This window comes from Cibotium barometz, chromosome 39, assembly GCF_041138505.1.
Source record: "Cibotium barometz isolate CiBa-2024 chromosome 39, ASM4113850v1, whole genome shotgun sequence".
Classification (NCBI taxonomy): Eukaryota; Viridiplantae; Streptophyta; class Polypodiopsida; order Cyatheales; family Cibotiaceae; genus Cibotium; species Cibotium barometz.
This window is the reverse complement of record NC_141084.1, coordinates 13,039,389-13,051,826: the sequence shown is the minus strand read 5'-3', so window position 1 is coordinate 13,051,826 and position 12,438 is coordinate 13,039,389. Positions and strand designations below refer to the sequence as shown.

At 41.5% G+C, this 12,438-nt stretch overlaps 1 protein-coding gene across 1 annotated transcript; it reads left to right on the top strand.

The window, feature by feature from the left end:
- The first annotated feature begins 253 nt into the window (after positions 1 to 253).
- LOC147615744 (glutamate--glyoxylate aminotransferase 1-like) lies at positions 254 to 6,009 on the top strand. The gene is made up of 13 exons (XM_086778327.1): positions 254 to 599; positions 1,736 to 1,801; positions 1,925 to 2,042; positions 2,146 to 2,227; positions 2,727 to 2,814; positions 3,008 to 3,166; positions 3,263 to 3,436; positions 3,945 to 4,076; positions 4,186 to 4,251; positions 4,384 to 4,448; positions 4,601 to 4,692; positions 5,363 to 5,519; positions 5,595 to 6,009. Exons 1-13 carry the CDS (start codon positions 480 to 482, stop codon positions 5,725 to 5,727), a joined length of 1,452 nt encoding a protein of 483 aa, XP_086634453.1. The 5' UTR covers positions 254 to 479; the 3' UTR covers positions 5,728 to 6,009.
- The last annotated feature ends 6,429 nt before the right edge of the window (positions 6,010 to 12,438 follow it).

Here is a 12,438-nt window from a genome sequence, read left to right as displayed (position 1 = left end):
CGTGCCTCAGCCTCCCTAAGGTCTAGAGTCCACCATTGATTAAATATGGGCCACATATTGGTGCACTTTGAGCTATTCTAAGGGGCAAGGGGGTGTGTCCCACTAAATAACAAGTGCTTGATGGTGCACTTTGAGCATGTGGGAGGAGGTAAAATGAGTGTGAGGAGGGAAAGGGGTCAAAGGGGGGGAGGGGGGAGCCATTATCCATAGCCACACACCATAATTCTCAACCACATGGATATGGTGTGCTTTTAATGATATATAAATAAGAGCAAATTATAAATAGACAAATATATATGGAGTTTGTCTTCCTATCCCAAAGCGGGCGCCCAATAGGAAGGCCTCCCACTCGTTAGCTTTTGCACAGTGAATTCTGGGCAGAACCCAAATTTGTCTTCTGCAGAGGGGCACAACACGGGCCTCAAAAGCAGGTAGATAGAAGAGCTCTCTTTCATCGCCCAACTGGCCTTTCCTCGCCCATGGCGCCCACGAAGGTTCTTGACCCCAACACCATCAATGAGAACATCAAGAAGCTCGTGTATGCTGTGCGAGGCGAGCTCTACATCCGAGCCTCTGAACTGCAAAAGGAGGGCAAAAAGGTTCCCATAATTACCTTGCTTTCTTGATTCAAACTGCTCATCTTTTCATCGTCAATTGCTTTATTAGCTGCAATTTTTGATGCAAAAGCTGCAAGTTGTGCTTTGTTTAACCAAAAAGCTGGAAATTACTGTTGCTAATTGTCATGTAAAAGAAAGATGGATTCTATGCTGAATACAAGAGTAGGCTAGGCTGTCTAATGGCCTAACCACATGTAAAAGAACGATGGATTCTATGCTGAATACAAGAGAAGGCTAGGCTGTTCAATATGATAACCACAGCAAGCTGTTTCTAGGTTGTCATGTAAAAGATAGATGGATTCTATGCTGAATACAAGAGAAGGCTAGGCTGTTCAATATGATAACCACAGCAAGCTGTTTGCGCTCACATAGCATGTAATTATGCTACACTCAGGCTGCGTTTGCATAGTTGCACTACCAGGAATTCTCATTGAAAGCATTTTTCTGAACTCGCCTAGAACACGATTCTTTTTTAGCGCATTTAAAGCAAGCCTTATCCGAGAATTTGACTACAACTTCTTTATAAGATTAACCAATCTGAGTATAGTTTCATAAAGCTCTCAAACTCATCCTTGGAGAAAACTAATCTTGATATTTGTCACATTAAGCTTTTGAAGTGGCTTCAAAACACTTTAACATGCATGAAATTGTCTTGTCGTGGCCTTTCGAAGTGTTTGTCATGCCATTCATATGCATACAATTTTAAGTTGGTTGAAATGAGTCTCTGGCACCTATGGTGATGAGAAGCTCACCGCAAATATGAAGAGTCGGATGAGTGCCCGGCATGCAAGATTCCCTATCTTCATGCTTTGTGCAGCTTCTTTCAAGCCTATACCTCATCAACACTAATAGAAATGCTTCCCTTATGTGGTGGTTTACCTATGGATATTTGTCCACTAAGGCAAACATATCTTTACTTATGAACCTGCACCCAGTCTTGGGTGCTCGTGATGTGAGCGGGATATCATATCATGTAGTCTATGCCATGCATGATGGGATTGATGATTTGAAGCTTTTTGAATGATCAGCACGCAGTCTGGGATAGTCTCTTCTTCTGCCCACTTGGTGTTCATACCTTTTCCTGCTTTTCCAAGATTTTTCTTTTGTGCCCCTTGCAGATTATATTTACTAATGTTGGCAATCCACATGCCTTAGGGCAGAAGCCCTTGACGTTTCCTCGTCAGGTAACCGTAGACTTCTTGATACTTTATGTTCCCATTGTAGCCTTGAATATATCTGTTTTTTTGGTAGATTGTTTGTTGCATTATGCTGACAACTTGCGGATGACTGTTTTGCATTGGTTGCAGGTGATGGCACTTTGCCAGGCACCATTTCTGATGGATGATCTAAATGTGGACCTCTTATTCCCTGCTGATGTTATTGCTAGAGCAAAGCTTTATCTGTCATACACATCTGGTGGACTTGGTAAGTGACGTTTTCACCCTAACAAAGCATGTGTAATATTTAAAGCAATGCCACTTACCAGTATCATTACAATTGCTTGTGTGTTTGAATGTGGTGGGCTCAGGTGCTTACAGTGATTCGCGTGGATTACCTGGTATCCGGCAAGAAGTTGCTGAGTTCCTTTTGAGGCGAGATGGATACCCAAGGTAAATATTACAGTGCAACCTTATTCCACATCCTCCACTGCATGCACCCAAAGTCCAGACACTCCCATGCATGCACTCACCCCCCCCCAACACACGCACACGCATATGGCACACCACCTTGTGTTGGCAACCAGGAACCTGCATCTAGAGCACCAACCACACATACACATACACATACACACACACACACAGAAAACACAAGGAAAGCAGTTGACAAACTCACCCAGGCACATCTGTTGTGGACCACCTCAGAGGGTGGGAGAGCTAATACAGGTCTTCACCTTGCTCATGGCATTCCATACCACGCTCGGCAACCACAAGAGGACTCTCTCTCTCTCTCTCTCTCTCTCTCTCTCTCTCTCAGTATTGTTGCAGCTTTAAACAGGTAACTAGTGGCGACATTGCGCTGATGGTCTATTAAAGGCATTGAGATATGCTACTTCTATGCTATTTGAATCTTGATTTTTGATTAGCTTTTGACTTAATTTAAACTGTGCAGTGATCCAGAGCTCATATTTCTTACTGATGGGGCTAGTAAAGGTGTGATGCAGCTTCTCAACATCATCACTCGGGACAACAAGGATGGGGTATGTCCTTTCCCATCCGTATATTTTTGGAAGTTTTTGGTTTTACAAAACTGTATACTATTTGAAGTTCTTTGTATTATTGAATTTTTACAAAACTGTATAATATTTGGGGTTCTTTATATTATTGATTTTTTTTCCTTCCAGAAAATACATTCTTATTATAAATAAAGTGGCTTTATGGCAATGGTTGCAGGTGTTGTGTCCAATACCACAGTATCCTCTTTATTCAGCTACAATTCAGCTGGTTGGTGGGACATTAGTCCCTTATTATCTAAACGAGGACTCTAATTGGGGATTGGATATCCAAGATCTAAGGCATCAAGTCTCTGTGGCACGTAGAAAGGGGATAACTGTAAGGCTTTTCATTGCTTTTTGCTTAACCTCAAACAATAACCATCTAATAAGTCTCTCAACTTCTTCATTGGTTGTTTTTCTTGTGGGGGATTAGGTCCGTGCACTGGTCTTCATCAATCCCGGAAACCCAACAGGGCAGTGCCTTTCAGAAGCTAATCTTCGGGACCTCATTGAGTTCTGCTACAAAGAAAATATTGTGATGCTCGCTGATGAAGTGTACCAACAGAATATCTATCAGGATGAAAGACCGTTTTTAAGTGCTAAGAAGGTGAGTGCCAACTCTCTCTCTCTCTCTCTCTCTCTCTCTCTCTCTCTCTCTCTCTCATAGTTGTTTAGTTGTTTTTAGCTTTCCTTACACAGACATTGTATCAGATCCACCAATTGTTGTAACCTTTTTGGTCTCATAGGTCATTTTGGCCTTCTGAAGACATTAATATATCATTTCATTTCATTTCTCTCTCTCTCTCACACACACCCCCCCCCCACATAATGCGTGCATGCTCGCGCGCGCGTGTTTGTGAGAGTGAGAGAGAGAGAGAGAGAGAGAGAGAGAGAGAGAGAGAATGAATGAGTAGTTTTAATGTCGTAGCCAAGCCTGCAGACCATATATGATCCTTATGACGGCACCGAAGTGCGAGGGTGAGAGAGAGAGAGAGAGAGAGAGAGAGAGAGATAGAGTCGTGTTGCTACACGGTGTATTGGCATATTTTGCACCAAGTTACAGGGAAAGCTTTTATGATTTTCTCATTGACATTACCACAAAACCTTGGATACAGGTTTTGATGGATATGGGACCGCCTCTCAGCAAAGAAGTCGAACTCGTATCTTTCCACACTGTCTCAAAAGGCTACTGGGGTGAATGTGGTCAGCGAGGTGGATACTTTGAGCTAACAAATATCGCCCCAAAGGTATTATGAGTATATGCTGCATTAAACTCAAAAACCAGAATTTTATGTTATTTAAGCTTTCTCGAGTGTATATATTTTGGGCTAAGCAGTACTTTTGACCCATTTACAGACGGTCGATGAGCTATACAAAGTGGCATCGATTGCCCTGAGTCCAAACGTCCCTGGTCAAATTTTTGTAAGTCATTCCTAGGGATCTACTCCATCCAAGTCCCACCTGTCCTTATAATTGTTAGATCCTTTTTTGTAGCCCACTTATTAGTAAGAAAGCAGGATATTTGCCCCTCTTATCTGTCATTGTACTTTTCAGGTAGGGCTGATGGTTAATCCGCCAAAACCAAATGACATCTCTTACCCTCGATATGCAAAAGAGAGGTTGATGCTCCTTATGGGATTATAATTATTATTTAGCAGTGTGTACAAAATATTGCTCGGTTTTTCATGCTTTATTTCTGCTAGATGAATAGGGAGTTCCACAGTTAATCTCTCTGTTGCATGCTTTGTTTTTTTTTGGCTGAATGTTGCAGCAAGTCGATTTTGGAGTCGCTAAGGAGACGGGCTCATATCATGACAGATGGGTTCAACAGCTGCAGAAATATCACTTGCAATTTCACTGAAGGTACTAATTCTTAGGCTAGTTATAAGGAAGGGTGCACCCATCAGCCAGTGCCCACCTTGACCTCAACTCCCTCTGGGCAGGGAGATCCGTTGGATGGGCAAGATGCAGGTCCAACTCCTCGCCCATTCTATGAGCGACCTTGCTTATCCAACTGCATGGGCGGGGAGGTTGGTTGGACAGGCAACCTTACCTGTCCAACTTCATCCTATGGGGGATGGAGATTTGTTGGATGAGGAAGACTGCCCATTCCATTGGTGGTAAGATTTGTTGGATGGCAAATCTTACCCATCCAATGGGTGGGGAAGTTGGTTGGACATTTTAGCCCGTCCCATCCAACTCTGTGCCTGTCCCATGGGCAGGGAGATTGGCTTGGCGTGCAACCTGCCCAATGCCCCATTGGCAGGGAGATTGTTGAACAAGCAGCCTTGCCTGTCCAACTCTTAGCCTGGGCAGGAAGATTGGTGGGTGTAGAGTTTGGTGTTCTTGCCCATCCAATACCCCGGCCCTCCCATGGACCGGGAGAGTGGTTGGACATGCGATCTTATTTTTCCTGTCCCATGGTTCAATCACCCATGATGTTATCTACCAGCAATATATGTGTGTAATGATCCTTACAGTATGGATAAGGATTTTGCACTCTTTGTATATTTAAACATGACTACTGCTACAGGCGCCATGTATTCGTTTCCAAAGGTCAAGCTGCCACCAGCTGCCATAACAGCTGCCAAAAGGGCTGGTAAAGCTCCCGATGTCTTCTACTGCATCAAGCTGCTAGAGGCAACAGGAATATCAACTGTTCCGGGTTCGGGTTTTGGTCAAAAAGAAGGGTAATAATCTTTGAACATGTTTTTTGAATATATTTCATACTAAGAAGTTTTCTGAAGCGGAATGTGTTTTTGCAGCACATTTCATCTAAGGACCACAATACTGCCAGCTGAAGAAGATATGCCAGAAGTTATGGAGAAGTTCAAAAAGTTCAACGATGAGTTCATGGCCCAGTATGAGGGCCCAATTCAAACCTTTTCTAGACTGTGATGTGCTCACACTGAATGGAAAGGGGCAGGATGATTTCTATCAGTATAATATCATATGTACTTCTACTTTGATTATTTGAAGATGTATAATAATACATGAACCTTATCTGGTTTACAAGGTCGGGGTAAACCATAATTCTTTTTGAGACAAGGCATGATATCCTAGGTGGTTTTTATTCAAAGACACTACAGCTATAAGTTTATGTCAATTAATTTCAGGTGCAGGTGGTTGCAAAGCGCCCTTGTGCTACCAAATTTTTATTAAGTATTCATGTTGAATAGTTTTTCAGGGCAGTGTTTATTGAGGTTGACTAGCAACAATCAATGCTGTTTAGCCATGCAGAGGTTGACTAATGCTGGTTCGAGTAAGTTTTGTCCTCGCTAAGGTTAGGAATTGTTGTTTATCTAAGGTTCTCATCAAGATTGGAGTAAGTCTTTGTATTGGCTATGCTTAGTATTTCATGGCAGTGTTCAGTGAGAAGGTTAAGAAAGAGTCTGACTTTGCAAGAAATCAATGTTGTTAAAGCCATGCAGAGGTTGAATAATGCTGGTTGGAGTAAGTCTTTCTACTGGCTATGCTTAGAAATTGTTGTTTTTTATGTAAGGTTTAATAACTAATGAAATGTGATGGATGAGTTTTAAAAAAGTTAGAAGGTGATGCTGTATAGTTTGATCGTAAGTTATGTTAACCAATGTGGTTAACATATTGGAACTGGCAACGTACGGCAGGGAGTAAAGGCGGGAGTTGGAGAAGTGGCATAAGAGTCATGCCATTTTGGTACTCTGTAGTGCTTTAGAAGGTTCTATAGGAGGTCTAGAAGATTGTTTTAAAAATATTTCAAATGTAATAAAATGCCAACCTTACATCCATTGAACTACAGCAAGTATCTACTTAAGGGTGCAGCGGTGGACTATTTGTGAAAGAGGGTTGGGGCTTGCTAGAGGCTGACTTGGGCACCCAATGTGCTTGTTGCCCTCATAATAACCTTGTGCTTTGGGCAACGTCTCTGATATCCCGTCATCACTCAGCCTCAGGTTTGGATCAAGATTTCCTTCTCTTATTGGTAGGAGAGGGTTGGTGCTTTGGGGAGAGCCATAGTGATTGTGAAGTAAAATTCTATTTAAATTAAAAGCCAATGCATGATCCTTCTCGTGGTGGAAGGTTTGTTTACAAGGTAAAGAAGAGCTTGATGGTCACTCAACAAAGAAAACAAACTTATTTGCAAAAGATAATGGCGATACTTCTTAACTGCATAGACCATTGGTAGGCCTTCCCTCCTAGTGGTCCCGAGTTGATCTATGCTAAGCAAATTTACAGAGCTAGAATTCATGTCATGATCACTGGATTGAGTTAACAGCAAATGCCGAAACATCAAATGTGCACATGGAAAGTGATACCCCGAGTGGAAACTCTTAGAATATGTGTAGTTACTAGGGCTTTCTTGAGCATGTCATAGGCTCTCTGGCATTCTTTGGTCCACTTGAAGATAGTAAGCAGCAACAAAGGGGTCTCACTATACTGGCATACAATATGATGAAACATTTGTAATAGTAGCCTGCGTGTTCCATGAAGGGTTGTGAACCCTTAGATTGAAGGGCTACACCTTGCTATCATATGTTAAAACGCCATGTGACCATGAAAATCTCAAGGCATTTTTGAAGATACTCCTTGTACATTGTGCACGTTAATCTTTAAAATGATCATAGGGGGCATTGCTTAGGTCAAATGGCAAAACTCTATATACATATGTCTCCCATTTAGTGGGAAAAATTCCATCCTATGCTAGTCCCTTAGGTTTATTCACATTTTGTTATAGTTCAAAAATTCATCAAGCAAGCTAGAAGCCTCCTTGCTTGCAACTAGCTCAAGCACATGTTCTGTGATCGACAGTGATCCCGAACTATAGCTGCATTAACCTTTATGAGGTAACACAATCTCATACTTTCCCATTCTTCTTGGGTACTATCATATGGGTGAAACCCATTCTGTGTGTTCAATATCATAGAGATGAACCCGAGCATGCTAATCTCCTATTTGACAATTTTAGAGTACTTTGGGTTAATTGGATATGCTCGATGTTTCGAGGGTTAATTGGATATGCTCGATGTTTCGAGGGTTTTACTCCTTCCCGCAATTGGAATTATGGCTTGACCACTTTGGGGTGTACACACTTTTCGTGCCATTATACTTTTAAGCAAAGTAGTCTTGGAACTATATAAGCAAATATATGAGATCCTTCTTAAGATCCTTTGCAATGAATACAAGCTTTAGGAAATTTGCTAAGTCTTGCCAAGGATCTTACTCCTCTTCAAGAGTAAGATTCTTGCAGCAATATATATAGGCTTTAGAATCTTCGCCAGGTCTTGTAAAATTAACCTTCTTGAATTCAATCGAAAGATGTTCCAAGCTTGTCATTAGGGATTATTTTTGCCTTTTCAAGATATACAAAGCGGTCTAACCCATTGTATGATTTGAAGTGCTTAAGAAGAACCTGCCTAAGGTCTTCTATTTTAGCGCTTTCTTCCACCTTCAACTTGACTTCTTTTTTTACTTTAGCGTAGGCTTTGTTTTGTGCTCTTCTTGCAAAGTGAGAGGTTTTTAGGTTCAGGTTTTGGTGGTTCTTCCATTTCTATGGCCACCATGTGTCGAATCAGAGTGGAAATCGCATCAAGCTCTCTTTGCCAAAATGATGAAAGAAATCTATATGGGCATCAATTGCTTCAATGTGTCAAAGCCAATATTCCTCAATTCCTTCTTTGAAAGAGGTATGGCTCTTCATCTTTGTCATGTTCAGATCCCCATGCTACCATTTCTTCATTAGAAGTCTTTCCTTCAAACTTAGTAATTGTTGCAATTCCTAGCATGCAAACTAACTGATTTCTTTTCCATTTATCGTGGCATATCTTGTGTCTATATTGGGAAGAACGTCCATGGTATGGTAGCCAGAATATACATTCACTTCTCAGAGTCTACTGGCTTTAGAAGTGGTGCAAACTCCGAACTCCCACGCTCTTCCTCTAGCATTTTGTTGCATGTAAACCACATGTGTATTGTTATGGAATATACAATGGTGTGATTGATTCTCGGCAAGAGGGCCTTCGATCATGGGATGTGTTTCTCATGTTAGTAGATTAACTTTCAAAGTTTAGCTCCTCTTTCTGATGTAGATGGGATCCTTATCCCAATCAAGAACCAATCTAGCTTCCTGTATACAAAGACATCCTAAGATATAGTCATAAGAGTTCACATGTTGGGTGAAGTTCATCGCTACAAAGGAGTGACCCAAACTCATGCTAAAAGTGTTTTGATCTTAAGATTTCATTGAAGTTGCATGGGCTTCACAGTGGCAACATTAGCAACCTTTACTAATAATAGACATGTTTTTAGGGATGGCTATCCCTATTTCTCTAAGCACTACTACTTAGTGATGATGCTAACACCATCACCTCTATCTAAGATTGTTGTGGTATCAAGACCATTATACTTCAGAGGAAGTTTCGCATTCATGTTGCCACTGTCGAAGTGGTTACCCAATTCCCTACCTGCTCTTAGACTCCCATCTATCCAATCCTTCAACTCTTTCCATTGGCTTAGGCTTCCTTGGAGCAAGAAGCCAAACTCAGTATTTGGACTTGGGAGAAAAGGAAAGTTGATAGACCTACTATGTCTCTTGGAGCACTAGTTCTCTCACTTTGGTAGTTATTTGGCCTACAATAGTGAATGGAATATCACTGGCCCCTTTAAGTAAACTGTGTTACCTATGTGTAACAAATCTGATCTTGGTTTTGACCTCTCTTTGGACCTATGTGTAACATATCCAATCTTGGTTCTAGCCTCTCTACCTCAAGAAGATCTATGCATAATAGTAGATCCGATCCTTGTTCTTTAGACCTATGCGTAATAGGTCAGTTCCTAGTTTTGCCCTCTCTGCCTCAAGTAGTTCTACCACAAACTGGTTTCCTTTTGGGTCTTTGTTTGGATAAGTAGAAACTATTGGAGGATTTCCTTAAATTTTCACCTCGTAGACTCTAACCAACTCTTGAGCAGCTTCATAAAAACCCTTCTCTTTGTGATACTTTGCTAACTTCTTCTTTGATAGGTTGTTTGGATACTCTGCCAACTTCTTTGGTAGGCTGCTTGGATTAATTCTCACTTCCTTATGCTTAGTGGCTAGCTTATGAATCATCTCCTCCTTGAAGGATATGGGTAAACACCGTGAAAGTGCAGGGTTTAAAGCCGTGAGATGTGTTCCCGTGAAACGGCTAAAAACCATGAAATGATATTTTTGTGAAATGATGTTTTCGTGAAAGTGCAGGTTTTAGTTCCGTGAAATGGCTAAAATCGTGAAATAGTTTAGCCCCATGAAACTTGTTTCCATGAAAGTGCAAGTTTTAGTTTCATGAAACATGTTTCCGTGAAATAGTCTAGCCCCGTGAAACCTGTTTCCGTGAAAGTGCAAGTACCTGTTTCCGTGAAGTGAAAGTTTTAGTTCCATGAAACATGTTTCCGTGAAATGGTGTTTCCGTGAAATGGCTAAAACCATGAAATGGTATTTCCGTGAAAGTGCAGGTTTTAGTTTCCATGAATGGTATTTCCATGAAAGTGTAGTTTATGAAGTGGTAGGTTACGGTACAAAAGATTCGTATGCAACAACCAGTTTTTGTGAATATATAGTACCGTGAGAGTGCAAGGTGTGATTTACCAATAGGTTGCGGGGTTTGTGAGATGATGAGAATGTATGTAATTGAAGACATGGGGAGTAATCAATCACACCTATGCAATCAACCACTTTCGATTCTGCAATTTATGCTCAAGAAGGAAAGAACTAAAAACACGAAAAGAAAACGCAAAGGCAAGGTACAAGCTCCCACCTCAACCTGGATATGTCGATTTCGCAGGCAGATACTCAGATGGGAATCGAAATCGTGGAGATGCAAGCTCGAGGATCGTGCACACGATGAAGACAACAAACGCAAAATGCACGAGCAAAATGCACGAAAAGGGAAAGAAATTTGATTTTATGGCAAGGCCGTCGGATTGGGCGGCTGCCTTAATGAAGAATGCCACATGGCTTCCCATGATTGGTCAAAGAAAATGTGACCGTTTCACGATATAAACCTTTGAAAACCGGTTCACGGCGTGAACTGATTAGACCGTTTCACGGCGTGAACCTTATGAGGACCAGTTCACGGCGTGAACTATTTAGACTATTTCACGACGTGAACCTTTTTGAACCGGTTTTCACGATGTGAACTAAGTGTATGCAAGGTTGATACCCTACGTTCCTTTCATGCTCAGACACTCAATCATGCATTCAAAGGTTAGGTGAAGTGAATAATCCCCATTTTTACATTGTATCCATTTTTGAGTGATGGATACCTTTATTTTGTTCATTGCTATGGAAACCAAGGTGGTACTTTGGCACTTATGGGCAGCTGTTGTTATAATCATTTTAACTTCGTGTGAGAGTGCTTGATCTTTCCCTCCATCCAACTGAAGAGTGCTTCTACTGAATCTTGTTGATTGGGTTTTGTATCTATGTCCATTTGTTGCACCTTCTCCTTCTTCTATGTATCTGTGTCCATTTATTGCCCCTTTTCTTTCTTCTCAATAACATTGCCCAGCTCCTCTATCGTGGTGGGTACAAGTAGCGGGCTTGTTAAATTTAGTTCATCCTGTTGGATTGGCTTCTTCCTCCACACCAATGTTTGTGCATTCCTAGCATTTTTTAAGTCGGGATTTGGCTCTGAATGCCCTTACTACCCTTTTCTCTGTATCTGTAGTTATTTGAAACAATGGGCTTTAGGTGGAATTTGGGCACCCATATTGTTGTATTGCCCTAGTAATAGCCTTGTGCCACTAGAAATTCCTTTCAAACCCATTGCTTATGAGGACCTTTAGGACCTTGTGGAGGACCTTGTGGAGTGCTATTGGAATACTGCCAGCTTACACTTGAAGACCATTTATGTCCCTTGTTTGATCTTTGAACTTTTTTCCTTGATTCCTTATTTATGCCCTTCTCATCATTATATAGCTGATTTCTAAGTTGATCCTTAGGCACCCACTGCTGAGTACCTTGTGACTTTGGCTATTTTTTACGTATGGATTGTGGGGTTGATGCCTTCTCTGGTATGTGAGCTGCTGTTACCGTACTTGGTGTTTCCATATCCTCAATCATGGCTTCCTTCCCTTTATTTATCGGGCTCCATAAGGGCACGGAAATGACGTTGTTGACCTTGTTCAATTGTGCCATTCTCTTTTCCCACTCGATATTACAATTACTGGTGCAAATCCAAGATCGTCCTAGGATCATTTCCTCCTCCATTGATCCTGCAGGCATAACAAACACCTTCCCAACCAAGGGATTATTTCCGATGGAAACATTAACACTTAGAAATCCCTCAGCTTTCGTAGTTGTCAAGTGCACACTTTGTACTTGTGCATTGGTGGCCTCAAGGTGCGGTTTGTTTAGAGCTACCCATGTTTCATATGAGATCAGGTTATGACTTGATCCCCATATCTATCAATGCAATGCTCGTTGCATGACATTTAGTCGTAGAGACTCCCACCCTGAGCCGTGTTGGCTTAATGTCCAGTTCATCCTTGTCAAGGAGAGTTAGTGAAGCCATGTTCACATGCAACATCCTTTTTTGGAGTATCTGTTTGGCCTTGGTCTCTCTTACCTTAGCTTCTTCTTCAGCTTGCTTGATT

What these genes read in the sequence shown, in the direction of transcription:
- LOC147615744 (XM_086778327.1), top strand. Translation starts at nt 480, where the DNA reads ATGGCGCCCACGAAGGTTCTTGACCCCAACACCATCAATGAGAACATC. An exon ending in CCTTGACGTTTCCTCGTCAG is followed by an intron (nt 1,802 to 1,924) that starts GTAACCGTAGAC and finishes CATTGGTTGCAG; the next exon opens with GTGATGGCACTTTGCCAGGC. An exon ending in ACGTCCCTGGTCAAATTTTT is followed by an intron (nt 4,252 to 4,383) that starts GTAAGTCATTCC and finishes TGTACTTTTCAG; the next exon opens with GTAGGGCTGATGGTTAATCC.